This window comes from Sturnus vulgaris, chromosome 1, assembly GCF_052056855.1.
Source record: "Sturnus vulgaris isolate bStuVul1 chromosome 1, bStuVul1.hap1, whole genome shotgun sequence".
NCBI classification, from domain to species: domain Eukaryota; kingdom Metazoa; phylum Chordata; class Aves; order Passeriformes; family Sturnidae; genus Sturnus; species Sturnus vulgaris.
Window position 1 is genome coordinate 116,658,612 of NC_142243.1, and position 15,469 is coordinate 116,674,080.

Below are 15,469 nucleotides of genomic sequence, written 5' to 3' on the forward strand. Positions count from 1 at the left end.
TACATTTGTGCCTATGCAAATTCCTACTCTGGCCTTGGAACATTCAGTATTCAGTACGTCCTTCTTCTGCTATTGCAATTGTTTGGGAATGTGCTGGCTTTATTGGTTTTTTCAATAAAAGTTGAAACTGAATCTGAGCAAGATTGTTGCCAATACTCATCTCTGCACTGGCATCATTGGCAAAGCTGAGATCAAGCTGTGGAAACATTATGATAGATCTGGTTTAGGCCTTAAATATGATACTTGCTTTTTTGGCCATCATTTCATATTTTGCCCAATTTTCAGAATGTAAATCAACAATTGCCAGAGACTATAAACTCCTGGGACTGAAAAGCTGCCAGTTGGCTGGACAGTGAGGCTGGTTGCTTCTGCAAATGCTGAAGGTAGGACTGGGATCTGTTTGTGGCATAGCTTAAGTATCTGGAATGGACACAAAAGTCTTGCTGGGGCCCTGGGCAGCAGAGTGGCAAGCATGGCTCTGAGGCACTTTCCTTCAGGTGACACTTCTTTCTCCGAGAATGCCTTGCAGGGGGCCAGGCTATACTGCCACAGGCTTCAGAACATATAATGTGTATTTGTTTCGCATCTCAGGCCTCCCAGCCTCTGCCTCTGCTCCAGGCAGGAAACGAGCAGCAGCACTGTGCAGCAGGAACGGCAGCTGCTGCATTACACATCTGTAAATCATGCACAGGCATGAGGTGTGTCAGCCACAGCAGTCTTCTGCACAGCTATGCTCTCCTCATGTGCCCAGATGCCCAGCTCTCAACACAAGGTCTCAAGTACGCATTAAGATGAAGTCCAAATTGGAACTCTGGCAGCTGAAGACATCAAATGCCCAATTACACAGCTAGTCAAACCTTTACTGACCCTTTTACAGTGTGGCACCTTGAACGGTTATGAATGAAAAGCTTTATCCACACTATCAGTTCTGCAAAGGTCTCGGAGTGCATTAAAGCACAACTCAGAAGAAAATATATTATACACCTAACAAAGGAATTTCAGAAAATTATTTGGTAAAATCATAATCTGAGACTGACTCTACATTTTACAAATATGCGTTTGTATCTAAGCAAGCTACTCAAAGAAATATTTCACTATAAAAACATCAACGTAGATTTTTTGTCTTTCCTAACAGTTGGCAGCACTCAGCCTTTGTTCCCGAAAGACAATACTGCCCTCTTCTGGTATCCTTCATTACCCACAACGTTTTAGATAAAATTCTTCTACGAGGCAAAAAACATTTTTGCTTTGTGCTACTTTTGACTGTGTAGAAAAGAGACATGCCAAGTTTTGAGAAAAACAAGCTAAAACAAGCAAAGTGCCACAAATAACAAACTTAGTTTTGTAGGCTGTTGATCTAAAAAGGGCTATACTGTTAAGAGATTACTGAAAGTCAATAATAGAGATTTTGTTAGATGTGGAGAAAAGAGCACAAAAGGAGTGCTTTACAGCGTTGCTTTTACTGACTACAGCACAAATCCACACTGTGCCATTTAGTAAAGGGGAAAACTGAAGACCAAGACAAACAAACAGGTTAGAAATATTTAAACCAGGTATTGAAAGTGGTTAAAACATACAGCAGCAAGCTAATATATACAAAGACTATGGATTATACAGACCTGATAAATGGCAGAAATTAAAATTTTAACGAGGAATCCAAATTTGCAGCTAATTTTATTATATAAACCACTCTGCTTATTACTGTTACTGTTCATTTACCAGTAACTTCTCCATACAAATTACTCATCTCTCCTTCTTCATTCCTGCTCCTATTCCAATCCTGGAAAAATGTTTTTGATCACTGAGTCGAGATATGAAAGCTTGTTTTCATGCTTGTGTAGCTCTGCCTCATATGCCACGTATGACATCGCCTATGGCAGGACAGACACGTCAGTCTCTCTGGCTGACCTGTGCTTGTGTGGCACGAGCCTAGTTTTACATAGGTAACATGTCACTGTTATAAAAAACAAGCAATTTACCGTTCTCACACAATGCTCTAGTGCAGAAAATGGACCCTGGTCTGAGAGCAGAAAAGTGGAGACACAGGAAGCAGCAAGGGGATCAAGGTGTGGGCCACTCTTAGTACTGGACACTGTAGAGCTATGCACAGATCTAGAATAGTCAGTTTTAAAAATATGCAGACCCAAACCTTGAAACAAAACAGTATCTAACATATGCAGATTATCACATACAGATAACTTGAATACAAGCTGGAGATGCAGAACAACGAATGAAGGTGCAAAAAGCACATTATCCAACGTACAAATGACTCCCAAGGTGATCCCAGGAGGGTAAGAAGGAACCATCAACATGAACAAAATATTCTGCCCATGAAAAATGGCAGAGGTGCAGAACGTTGTGTTACCCTCCCTAGCTGTGGATCTAAAACTCAAGGGAAACAAAGGGAGATTGAGCGTAATTCCAAGAGGAGGACTAGAAATTAAGAGTATGTGCTACTGTAATATAAAGAACTGCAATTTAACTCTTCATATCTATTTGCCTGCAAGCAACATTTTTCAGTTTGTGAAGATCATCTATGTAACTCATCCATGGAAGCAACATAGCAGCAAGAAACCCTAATGAATTATATTTCAGCCAGGATAAGAAAGTTATCAAAATGGAAAGGAAATGGTTACAAAACAAAAATTACCAGCATTTAGAATGTACCGATGCCTATATTTTGCTGTTTTCTCTTTATTCTAAAATCATGGCTAGTCATGAATGTATGAAGAAAAAGTGGCAGAAAATATTTCAGTGCTTTTGCTTCTTTCTAGCATGGAAGTATCTTGCAAAATATCCTAGCAAGGTACTACATAGATTCCTTGCTTGCAGTAGAAGAGGATAGAGCTTTAAAAAGGATGTTTCAGTTCCCCTTGCTCTCCTGAAAATTCTCTTTAAAGCATCACAGAATATGAAGGATGACAGAAAACTCTGGAAAGAAAAAGTTACCATCATGCTGATAACCACTGCCAAATTACCATTAGATTCTTGCTTCCATACTGACCACAAATATGGTGCAAGCCTTGTAGCTAAACAAGCCAGCTTTACTTGAACAGAGTAATTCAACAACTCGACAAGTACACTGTGAAGCTACAGAAGTGAGACAGGCAGTGATCAAGCCAGTCATCTAAATTTTACTGAAGCTGTTTTACTAAAACATCTCAAAATCCACACACCTTTAAAGCCTCACTGTTCCAGTTACACTCCAATGACCTTCTCAGAACAAGTTTATGCAAAACGCCTCATACATGATTCAAGTGTTGTCAAAATCAGTAGCAGCTCATTAAAGTTCAGTATATACACCTCTAAGAAGAACACAGACCACCACTCCTTTATCTTTCATAATTGATTAGTAAATCACAAAGCATTCAGTTTAACTCAATTACATGAATGATGGAAGGAGACACTCTTGAGGACATATGGGTAAATATTTAATGAGCTAAACCAGTTTTAATCAGAACAGAGCACATTTAATTACATTCCCTATTTGTTTTCAAACTGACAGGCAGAAATGCATTTTAAAAAGAGTTTAGAGAATAAAAAAATACAGGATTAAAAAAAAAAAAAAAAAAAAAGAAAATAGACTTAAGTTGCCAGCACCTGAACAAACAACAGAGTGCTCAGCCAAGCACAGCTGTTCAGGCTCACTGCAATGAAAACTGCTCAAGTTTTTGGGAGGTAGCTGCTTAGTTTTTCCTGAAAGACATGGGATTAAAAATTCACGTATTTTGAAAAGACTGCACTGGTCTTGAGTCCTCGTCCAGACCAAAGATTAATCCCCCTGAAGTTCCAAGTCATCACCCCTTCCTTCCAGAGATCACAATTGTAACAATGCTCATCAGCCTACCTGACCCACCCTGAATCTTTCCTGTACCTGGCACTAAAACAAAGCTGCATCAAGAAGGAGTTGCAGTAGAAGTGTGTCTCACTGGTTGCTCACCACCCTTGCAGCTCTTACCTCCAAGTTTGCATTATTTGTTTTGACTCAGATAGCTGCTCAGTTGAGGATTAGAAAAAAAACCAGAAATTTCAATATTTAGGAAAAAAAAAACCATCATGGAAAAGTTCTTCAGTATATAGCTCAAGTTTAGCTTCTGGGCTCTCCAGAGGAAACTCTCCACATGAGTACTTCAAAAGTAGTGCTGGGACCAAAACAGCTTTCCCTGTGTCATGAGTAATATCTCATCTTTCAACCTTTGCAAAAATTCATAATTTAGTGAGAATATATACTTCTGAAATTCAATAACAGCCTTTATTAAGAGACTGACCTAATTATGAAACAACTGGTACCTGAATTTCCAGATAACTGAAAATACTTCCACAGAAACACAGAAATTCAAGCAAGCAGAAACCACAAAAAACCATTTTATTGCAACAATGTCCCCATCATCAAGTGAGATGGCAAAAATTAAATTTAATTAATTTGCGTTTCTACCTTTTTATTTATGTAAATATAAATCCAAGAGTGTAAAATAAATCCACATATAAAACACAGAGGAAACATTCTCTTTCAGTGACTCCAAAAAAAACTTACATACTGAAAATTCATGACAAGTCATCCACTGTCCATTTTTCCAAGTATACAGGCAGGAAAGAATGCAGAAATTTATTCTCAAAAAGCATCCTGTATAAAGTCCTTGAAGTACTTAGGTAATATTTAGTAATCTCATTCTTGAGCGCATGGATGTAGATTCCAAGGAAAGAAGAGACAAACATCTCAAACTTCAGATTATTTAGCCTCCATCTAAACCAACCCATTTAAAACAAGATTATGTTCAATTCTTATAGCTGAAGCATCACAATTACTTTATTAGTATCATTATTTTGGAAAACTATTTCCTATAAGGTTTTCCTGCTTTTAAAATAAAGTCAGAATATTTATTTCAAATACTTTTGCTTACTTCTACGTTAAATATATTGCGGAAAGTAACTCCACATGCTGGTACAACAGGCCTTCATGAAATTCCATTTAAACATTACTATGATGTACCTTAAAAAGAGGGACTACAGCATGAAATGCACCAAAAAGAGTCAGTGTCATGGGATTGTGTCTGACCTTCCTTCTCAGACGCAACAAAATGCTAATGTATTTTGAAGTAAATATTGGACTCCTAGACCACATGAATACTAGTTAGTGATAAATACTAGGAATAGGAACATTTACTGCTTTAGAAATATGTGATTATTTTGTTCATTGTTTTACACAAAAGGAAGTGTCAACAGTATTATAAAATGTATCATGGGGATATTTCAATGGGAATGTTTTTCATTGGGTCTAACAAGCATACATTTCCACATTTCCAATGATTGTGGTTTTTAATACATATCATGCCAAGTTCTTAATTAACTGTTTACCCTCGTGGTTATGTTACAACAGAATGCAGAAATTAAGATGGTAAAAGCAAAGTTAAAAATGAGAACTGCAAATAACTTCACAACTAGAAGAGGAAAACTCATTGAAGGATTTAAATCAGCACTATTGTGGGTCCCCACAGTTGCACTGCTACTCTTAGGTTTCCAAAAGATGCATATGATTTTATAAATATTTTTTGTGCTAAGAGCCATGCTCAGAAACAAAATATAGGCTGGCACAAGTCTACCTTCTTGGAGATGCATGTTAAGTATAAAATTCACTTACTAAAGTGCATTTGCTGAACAAATTCTAACTTCTACTATTATAGCTATCCCAATAAGCAATACAAACTAAACTTTGTTGAAATTCTACCTCTACTTAAAAGCAGTAAATATAGATGACTGAAATCTAAATTACAATCTTGAATTGCCAAACTTTTTGATTCAATGCTGTGAGCTCTAGAAATAAACAAAATGTACTGTCCTATACTTCCCACAAAGGAGGAATTGCCTCTAGTTAGAAATACTGACAGTGTAGAACAGAGTTAAGTATAAGCAGAGCTGAAGTAAGCATTCTTCTTATTCAATATGGTGTTTCTTTAAGGCTCTGAGAGAAGCTGTTAGCTGTTGCAAGATCTTTTGGCAAAAGATAAATGCAGAAGTAGCAGGGTCATCTGACGTTTCAGAACTTGTATTTTCATGTTTCACTAAAGCCAGCTCATTCAGTGTCTGTATACATTTATTGCACTTGTGTTGTTGGAATACATCTATACCAACATAGTAATAATAATGATTGCAACAAAGCCATAGTAAAATAAACTTTAAAAGGGTCTGATTTGGACATTAGAGGATAAGTGTCTGCATGTTTAAAATGTTTCCCTAATAGTGATAAATACAGACAAATTGCTTATCAAGTCAGATGCACATGTTTAACCAATTATTTAGCATATATAAAATTTCACTCATCCTTTTATCAATACAAATCTGTTAGGGATCCAAAAAAGACTTACCATGCAAAATATTGATTAGTGCTGCATAATGGAATATATATTTCTATCAGAGTTAAAACAGCATTTTCAAAATTTAAAGAAAAATAGACTTTTAAAAAGGGATTCTACTGTCGAATGCAAGTCTTCCTTGTAGCAAAGACAAGATAGAGACAAGTTACCATTTATCGCTGTACTTCAGTCTTGATGAAAGACTAATAATAATTTGTCCACCTACTTCTTAATAAATGCTACATTTTCAAGAATAAAGGAACTATCAGTAGGCATTATTTCTACTTAAAACAAGTTATTTTTCTCTGTAATAGGTCAAGTATGCTTTTAAAGATTCGGGTAATGGTAGACTCATAATTTTCTCTCTCAATAGATTTCGAGGAGGCTCTTCTGGCTTCAAGGCCTCACTGTGATCTTTATCCTCCTCCTCTTTGTTATCATCTTCCATTTTTTCATCTTCTTCACTATCTAGAGGCTGAGGAATGAGCTGATTACCAACGAACACATAGGTGTTAATCCTGCGTCTACGACATCTCCTGCGTTTGCGTTTCGGAGGAGCCTTCTGAGCAATACCCTTGGCTTTCATCTCCTCGTTTATGAAGTTTCTAAGAGTGCGTCTGATATATATTCGAGCTAGGTCCTGGAGGTTCCTAACAGCACATGGAGCTAAAATGAAAGAAAAGTTAAGTTATACTAAGTGAAATTTCCCTCTAGCAAAAAAAAAACCCCAAACTAGCTGCAAGGCAGTGAGACTAACATTCAAAAACTATTAAATTGAAATTTTAGTAAATGATACAATATGCAAATGACACAAGGTTATTTAGTATCACCTTGATAAACCCTGTGGCACAGTCCAGGGAACAAAGAAGTCTTCTGACAGATGTGCAAGAGAAGTAGAAAGCATGAACAGATCACTAAAATAAATTTAAGAAATTATAAAACAAGTACCGTCACTTTTTAGCACTTAGCATGTCTTGCCACCTACTGATCCTGTCATAGGAAAATAATTTCTACCCCTGTGCCACATTTGTTTATTCAAGTGCCTTTCTTCTGCTCACTTCCTACTGAATCTAACTGATGAGGGAGGGACATGTCTAACTGACAGGTGACAAACTGGATAAGTCACTTTGTATCTTTGCAGCAGACAAGGAATCAAAATTACTCAAGTCTTACAGGGAGAAAAACCCAAACCAACAAGTAAAAAAGCCAAAACCTTGTTTTCCAATGATAGCCAGGTGATAATAAAATATTGCTTGGCTGCTGGACACCTGCCCTAGATGAGCTACGGGTGGCTAATTCCAAGGAAAACAAAACCAAAAAGCACATCAGCCAAAGCTGAAGGTCGTTCAACTTTCTTACTTGTCACTTTCCTTGCTGTACAGAATATTGTACAATTTACGAGGACTTTAGCAAAGAAGTTACTGAAGAAGTAATTTTTAAAATTACATTTCCAGAAAATCCCATTCAGCTACAAAACCTCCCAATGTAGTTTAAACAAGATCTATTGTTGCATACAATGACTTCAGTTGCAGACTAATTATTTATCTGAGACAGAAAGGATATTAAGACTGACAACACTGATTTCAGGTCATGCCCAAAAAAAAAAGGGAAAAAAAAGTCCCATTTCTTTAGTGTAAAATGAGTTCAAAATTCAAGACCAAAATCCTATCTAACCACCCAGAACAGTTTATAAGTTCAAGTGAAACGAACCACGATTGCAGACTGTATGCCAATTATAACAAGTACATTTTTTAATGAGGGGAACAGGATGAAAAACTTTGGATATTTACTGTCCATGCATTTCCATTTGTCTACTATCAGTGAACTGCATACTAACAAATAAATTGATAAAATGAACATTTTAACACCATCTCTGTAGTTTTCTACAAAAAAGAGACTCTACTTTGAGCATGGCTGACTGATATTTTACATATGAAAGTTATTTTAGTCTATATATAACCTTATATGTGTCAAAAAGCATTCAAGGGTTGTCCAAAGTATGGGACAGACACTATGTTTGCTAAGTAATGACATCTGCAACCTCTGGCTAAAGTTTATAGAAGAAGCATGTCCCCTAAACAACTTTGAACTTTTAAGATAATTTATAGGCCTGTGGATTTGAAGCAAATAGACAATGCTACTATAAAAAAGCAAATAGCTAAAAATTTTATTTATTGAACTTCAGCACACTCCTTTTTACACCCCTACCATGTACACCCAACACATCCACAGGAACACTTCTCCTTTATTTCTTTATTTTTAAGCTTTAAATAAAACCAGATCCACCTGAGCAGTGGAAAGAAGCCTCTCTCACTGATCTCATTTTACAGAGCAACTTCAAGCCTCCAATACTTTCTTCTTTTAAATGTGAACAATGCCACATTTATTTTTTTCCTCTTCTCACTAAAAGTTCATTTTGAAATTGTAACACAGGAAACACCTTTCTTGTACTACTATTCAGCTCTGAATGTCCATGGTCTGCACTCCTCAATCTGAAAATTTAGGAATGTTTTTAGAAAAACCTCTTTTGTTCTAGGGAATTAGACTGTATAAAACCATCATAAAGTTTGACTAGCCACCTCTGTATTTCACTGTTAGATATGACACAACCTATGTATTATGGACAGAACAGAGGAAAAAAAAAATTTGAATTAGTAAATTAATTTCAGGAAATTACTTCTGAGAGCTCAATACAAGTATTGTAACAAAAAAAGTAATTATTTCTGCATAGGAACACATTACATAAAGGAAATGATCTTCTACATTTTGCATAAAAAACGTAAAAGTACCTATCATAGCAAGCTCACACACACTCAAAATTAATAGCCAGATCAGCAGTTACAGGTGATGCAAGCTGACAGGACGTCCTGGACTCCTGAAGGGCTTATACTAGTTTCATAGTTAAAATCTGTCATCTTTTAGGCTCTTTGCTTGATTTACTCAATTTCCCATATGTTACCATAGCTCTGTGCTCTACTCCTAGCCCTGAAAACTCTGACAGAAAATTTCAACTCTACATTTTTCTTTGTCAGCTTTTTCTCCTTCCCTGTTATCATCCTATCTTACCATTTGGCAACAAGTATACTTCCAAAGACTTTCTAAATACCTTTATTACCTCTGCTCAAAGCATTGCAGCTAGAAAGCTAATGCCAGTGACTAATAACAGGTAGGTATGACTATATCCACTGCAAACAGACATAAAGCACATTTAGGCTTATTAATATCATATCATATCACAGACCCAGTTTAGACCTCTTCCTTCCATTTCAGGAAGAAGAGGGAAAAAAAAAATCTCTGGTAGACCACGAGAAAGTTAGCACTATGAGGGACCTAATATTAGCTGGCTATTTTACCTATACTGCTGCAATAGAGAAGCTGAACTTAAAATGAAAAGGTGTCTGGAAAAACAAACTGGAAAAATTCTATCACTTAAATTCAGAATATTATACATGAAGCAACACAGACAATGCACCAGGAGCACAAAAACTTATCAGTGAGCTACTGCTTTGCTAAATGGAATGTTTCTACAGCACAGTCTCTCAACTTCCAGACCTCCAACATCAGGCACTGTAACATCCCTGCAAAACAAAGGGAGCAAGCACAAACTTACGCAGTCCTACAGTGTCATGTTTGCCGTTGTCATTTCTGTTTGGTTGCACTAGTGGAGCAAACGAAACAGCAAGGATATTCTTACTTTCCCATGTGTTCTGTCCTGTTCTCAAGATCTGTGTTAGCTGCAAAACAAAACCAATATAAATCAATGGTTGCAATTTTGTCAGTCAATACTATTTAGATTGGTTTCAAACACACTGCTATTTCGTCTTGCTTCAAAATTAAGGAATTAAAGCTCTTTATGAACAGAAGGGACTGGTAATCCTTGAAATATCACTTGGTCACTAGAACACTGAATGAGGCTCTTTGGTAATGGGAAGAGATGCAGCTGGAAAACTAAGGCTTTAAGGTAAAACCTAAGGTAAGTTTTTTTTCTCATTTTTCCAAAATATCAAAGAATACTTTAGATTGGAAGCAACCTCTTGAATAGGGACAACTTCAAAGTTAAATCAGAAGCTTTTTTGATTAAGAGAAAAAAAGATCTAGGACTGAGATTCCTCATTTGTCTAAGCAACCTGATGTAAGTGTTCAACCATTCTTACTACGAAAAATTGCTTTCCTTATTTGCAGGCAGAAAGCTCCCTTGCTGCCAATTTGCAATGCTCTTCCAGTATGCTGTGCAACGGGGAAGAGAACTGGAGTCCTGTCTACCAGGTAAATTCTCCACCCCTTCAGGAAGAAAACAGGAATTAAACATTTCCTTGGCGTTTTTCTGCAAGCTAGATTATCTCAGATCATGTAGCTGCTCCTCACACTTTACATCCTTTAAGCCCCTATCCATTTGCATATAAGGTAAAAATAGTCACAGTTTTAATTTCTCTCTTACATTGTGACTACTAAGTTAGATTCCATCAATTTCAACTGACAGTATCTTAGTTGAATAAATAATGAAATTATTTATGGAACAGAATCATGCAGGCTATGCTTAAATCCCTTTGGTCTTTTAAGAAAGCAGATAGATAATGTGAGAATTCTTTTCTGAAAGTAACTAACATGCTTATCAACAACCATTTTAGTAATTATTTGTATTTAGGAGGACATCAACTTTAATCACATGATGTGCCTTTTTCAATTTCCCTATTAGTAAAACAGGGTGAATAATACTTACCATTGAGAAGCCTTTTGAGGTCTAAGGATGAAAAGTGATAAAAGTGCGAAGTATTATTAAAATAATATACCCCTGTCTGAAAAGCTTTAAATCTAACATGGAAAAGCAACACAGAAAACTTCTATGAATACAGACATATTTTTCCTTTGTTTTTTTTCTCCCGCTATGTACCGCTAATCATATTTATTTTGTATTCTTTGAAATCAATTTTCCTGATTTAGAGGTGGTTTCTTTGTTTCGAAGTACTGACTGAAAACATCTGTGGGGCAGGGAGATTTCAAAGCAGTTCTGGTATAACACACAGAAAATAGTACGGAAACAGACTTTGTTAAAAGCAGGATATTGATGCTTTCCTACAGATTTAAGGGAAAACAGTTCAAGACTTCATTAAAGAGATTAGTATCTGCTTAACTGCAACAACACACCAAATCAAGGTATCGTTAGTTGAACATTAACTCAGTCAAATATATATTCAAAGGCATTCTTTAAATTACGTATTCCTCATACTAGAAGATAAAAAGTGGAAATTGTCACTAAGTCACCTGATCTTCTATAGGCATTACTAAAATGCCTCCAACTTTCAATAAAATTTTCATGTAGTTTTCATGGTCTTTCTGGACTCCAGCTCCACAGTAAATCCGGTCATATTGATGACTGTCTGAGGCTATTTCCAAACAATTACCAACCACAAAGGCAGGTTCACAGAACTCAAATCTAGGGGGAAGAAGAAAAAAAAGAAAGAGAGGACACATTTCAAATAAGGATTTTTAAGCAAAGCCAGTCCAGATAAAGACAGAAAAATATATCACATATCATGAAGAATGATTAGCATACATAATTTAAAAGTTTACATTAAGACATTACTTTGAAAGTAATCTGGTCTTCTTCTGCTACATCAGGGACCACTGAAGAAAAACTCTTAAGCAGTTACAGTTATGTATTATGCAAAACAGAGAAAGCTTCGAAACTACAAGCAAGTAGATTCATCCAAGAAATCTTAAGCCATATGGTACAAATGCCACTAAAACGGCGTATTTATCAATAGTGAGTGATATTCAGGCTGTTGAATAAACATTGGAAAGTTTCATTTAGCTCTTAGACATTTTCAACCAGTTAGGGTCTTTTTAAAGACTCATTTTTCTCTACCTCTCAATTTTCCACCTTGAGCCCAATCCACTTTTTCCCAAAAAGGAATTCAATGGAAAAGTCTGATATTTTTTTCACGGCACAGAAAGCAAAAAAAAATAAAAAAAAAAAGATTCATTATCTCAGAAACATCTCATTTTCGTCAGTAAATGGAAGCTATACAACTGCATTTTAGTAGACCTAAGTTTAGAGGACATGTTGCAAAGACTGAGTGTTCTCTGCCACTGCATACAATACCAAAGGAAAAAACGGACAGGGCAGTACTTTATTGCTAAAGCTGCATATATTCTCCACAACACTGTTATTTTTTGACATTTTTTTAAATCTCGGAAGCATGTTATTGCTTCAGCTGTTAACACTATAATAAAATTTACCATTTTGTAAAAAAATTCCCTGAGTGAATAACTGTACATCTTCCCCAAGCACTTTATATATAAGAAGAGAGGCTACAAAGTACCTTATAGAAAGGATTTATAGTTTTCTTTGAAAAAAAATATTACATAAAACCTAACATCCTTGTTGTTGCATGAACAAGTTCATAAACTTCATCTGGAAGTATTAAAGTCCAATGCATCTCTAACAGCATCCAGAAGGAATTAATTTTTCTAAGAACTTCAAATACATGTAGGCATTTTATGAACTTTATGGCTGTCAATGGAAAGTAATTTTTCTTTTTGCTTGGCTAGCATTAGCAAATCCCAGTACAATACCTGACAACATTCAAATCAATATTTTTTCAGTTACAGTAAAGTTGGCAGCTTTCACTGCTTAGGGATGAAGCCTGTAAGGCTTGGCTGACTTTCTGATCTAGAGTGCTGCCATTAACAAATCAGGAAATTGAAGTTTTTGCTGGAAGCATATTTTTCCCTGCAAGATGGGATGCTTGATCTTGTAAATACTCTAACACTTCTTTCTTTGACTAGTCCAGATAGACCCCAGAATCTTTTAACAACTACTGCACGGTTCTCTCTCACGCACTTGTTGTGGTCAACAGTCTGATTTTTCTCTTCCAAATCCAGAGAGGAAAAAAAAAAAAAAAAAAAAAAAAAGAAAGGTACAAACAACACTGGTCAGTTGAAGAGAAAAAATGGAGATGGAAGCAGAGTAGGGATAAATTGCCTTGTTGCACAAAACTGAGAAGGTGAGGTGAAGCTAGACTGGCCTGAACTGTTGTTGAAGTAATTCCAGATTAACATAGAAAGATCTAGGAATACATTAGACAAGGCTAAATGCTGGGAAGAAAATGAAATCCAAGACACTTACCAATCTGCTGAAGAAGCAAATCTCATTTCACAAGCACTTGGGCTACCATGCTCTTTCCTATATTTTCTACATTCCACACACAGGTCAATCAGGCAACTTATGCTATAGTTTTCATTTCAGATTGCCTACAGTTTAAATCAAGCATTATCACATCAATTTAATTTGAGGGTTTGAGCAAAGTACTTTTGTGGGCTTAAAAAGTAAAGGAGGAAGGGGGAAGGAGCAGGGAGACAATGAATATGGTACTTTCCTAAAACGCAGTTTTAAATCTTGACACAGTCCCTTAGTTTTAGAAAAATGAAGATGGCTTTCTTGCCTGCCTACCCCCCCACAGCTTTCATAACTTGTCTTCTCAGAATGCTGCTCTAAAACCTATCAGATTTATTACCAGATAATCCTGTTTCCTCTACTAGAAACCACCCTAAAAGCTCACAAATACACTGGGCACACCCTCTTCAAACAAGGAGGAACAACAAACTGTCTAAGACACAACAGAATCCCATGAAACATTCCCCAGACACAAAATACTCTATACATGAGGGAGGACAAAAATTCACAGTAGTCTTCACTAATCTAGTAAATGCGGAAGATAATTTGTCATTTAGCTCTGCAGCTTACAACCAGAAGAGCACAAAGTTCAAATAAAGACACAGAAGCAACTTCTTAATACACTTGTAAGAATGAGTTCAGCACTAGAGACCAACTCTGTCTATAGGCACTTTGAATTGTCTAGACTGTGCTCCCTCCACACTACTAGCAGAGTTTTATGAAGACCAAAGTTCATGACCAAAAGAGCTGTTTATTTATTATTCCGTTTACTTCAAAAAATACCTTCTTCCTCCATATAGTTTTTCAGCTAGTTTCAACCCAGTCTGTCAACAGGTGGTTTACCTGACAGACTCATTTCCTACAGCCAAATTAAACACTTTATGGACTAGCTTACATGTAATTTCTGAAGACACCTCTCAGCTCACCTGGTCATGCAATGCCCACCCCCAGCTAGCCTGAATTGGTGTGCTAGCTGCTGGAATGATTCTAGTTCAGCAACTGCCATATGTAGCTTCCTGTTATCCAGAAAGATAAAAGTAGGTAGAAGAAAAGGGAGAAAAAGGTGATAAACTGTCTCTTGTAACAGCAACATGCCTGTTTAAAAGTCAATCCTTCTTCATTTGTGCTTCTCACAAAATTATTCCAAAGTAACTGCTTCATGTGTTAGGGTATGAACAGTGACTCATAGCATATATACCACAAATACAAGAAAAGCATACTGCTTTCCTGCTTAGTAGAGCACCATGGACTTTTCGTGGACTAGTTAAATTGTAAAACAGTGAATCTTGCTCCTCCACACTCGTATGGAACACAGATCTAAATGATGCAGCAAGACTCCCAGATCCCTGAATCTTAAGACGATTATACACACACCTCTGAGTCAGAAAGAGCTGATAAAGGTATGTACCATTTTCTTGTATTTATCCAATCCAGTAATAAGAGATGACCTTCAAACACAGACTGAAGTATAATTCTGAAAAGTTTTTCTGCTAACTTGCCTAAGTAATTTTCAAAAAAAGTAAAGTTTAGATTGGTTTTACTCCAGTGTATGAGACCCCATCAACTGATCAGGATATCACTTAAAACTTAAATACAAAGGTTCTACAAATACAAGGAAGTATTCCATATTCAGAATACCTAACAGGCGCATCACAAGCGTGTTAGTCTTACAGTAGAAAAGCAGTATCAACCATATTAGGTCAAGTTCCATTTTAAACCCCAATCAAACCCCAATTCTTTTAGTATTAATTGTCGCTACATCCAAAAAGTTTATTTTATTCCTATTGCATCTGGGGTATCAAAACAGACTAGGTATTACACTTCATTCTGTGTTACACAGAGCTATCTTTTATTAATATTGATGAAAATAAAATATTGCATTAACATGCAGTATTACAAACATGTAATATAACTATCAAGAAGAGCTAATATTTCACTTAAA

General features: G+C 36.2%; 1 protein-coding gene across 7 annotated transcripts in view; it reads right to left on the reverse strand.

Annotated features, from left to right (window-relative positions):
• Window positions 1-4,335: 4,335 nt before the first annotated feature.
• The window catches only part of PCMTD1 (protein-L-isoaspartate (D-aspartate) O-methyltransferase domain containing 1), a 40,510-nt gene continuing 29,376 nt past the window's right edge, over window positions 4,336-15,469 (reverse strand). For 4 of the 7 annotated variants that reach the window (XM_088174840.1, XM_088174849.1, XM_088174860.1 and 1 more), the window contains exons 4-7: window positions 11,613-11,784; window positions 11,071-11,091; window positions 9,961-10,084; window positions 4,336-7,016 (exon numbers count right to left, since the gene is read on the reverse strand). In XM_088174840.1, the coding sequence (XP_088030966.1) occupies window positions 6,646-7,016; window positions 9,961-10,084; window positions 11,071-11,091; window positions 11,613-11,784 (688 nt within the window). In that variant the 3' untranslated portion in view covers window positions 4,336-6,645. The remainder of the gene's footprint in view (window positions 7,017-9,960; window positions 10,085-11,070; window positions 11,092-11,612; window positions 11,785-15,469) is intronic. The other 3 variants (XM_014881621.2, XM_088174868.1, XM_088174877.1) reach the window with 1 other exon arrangement.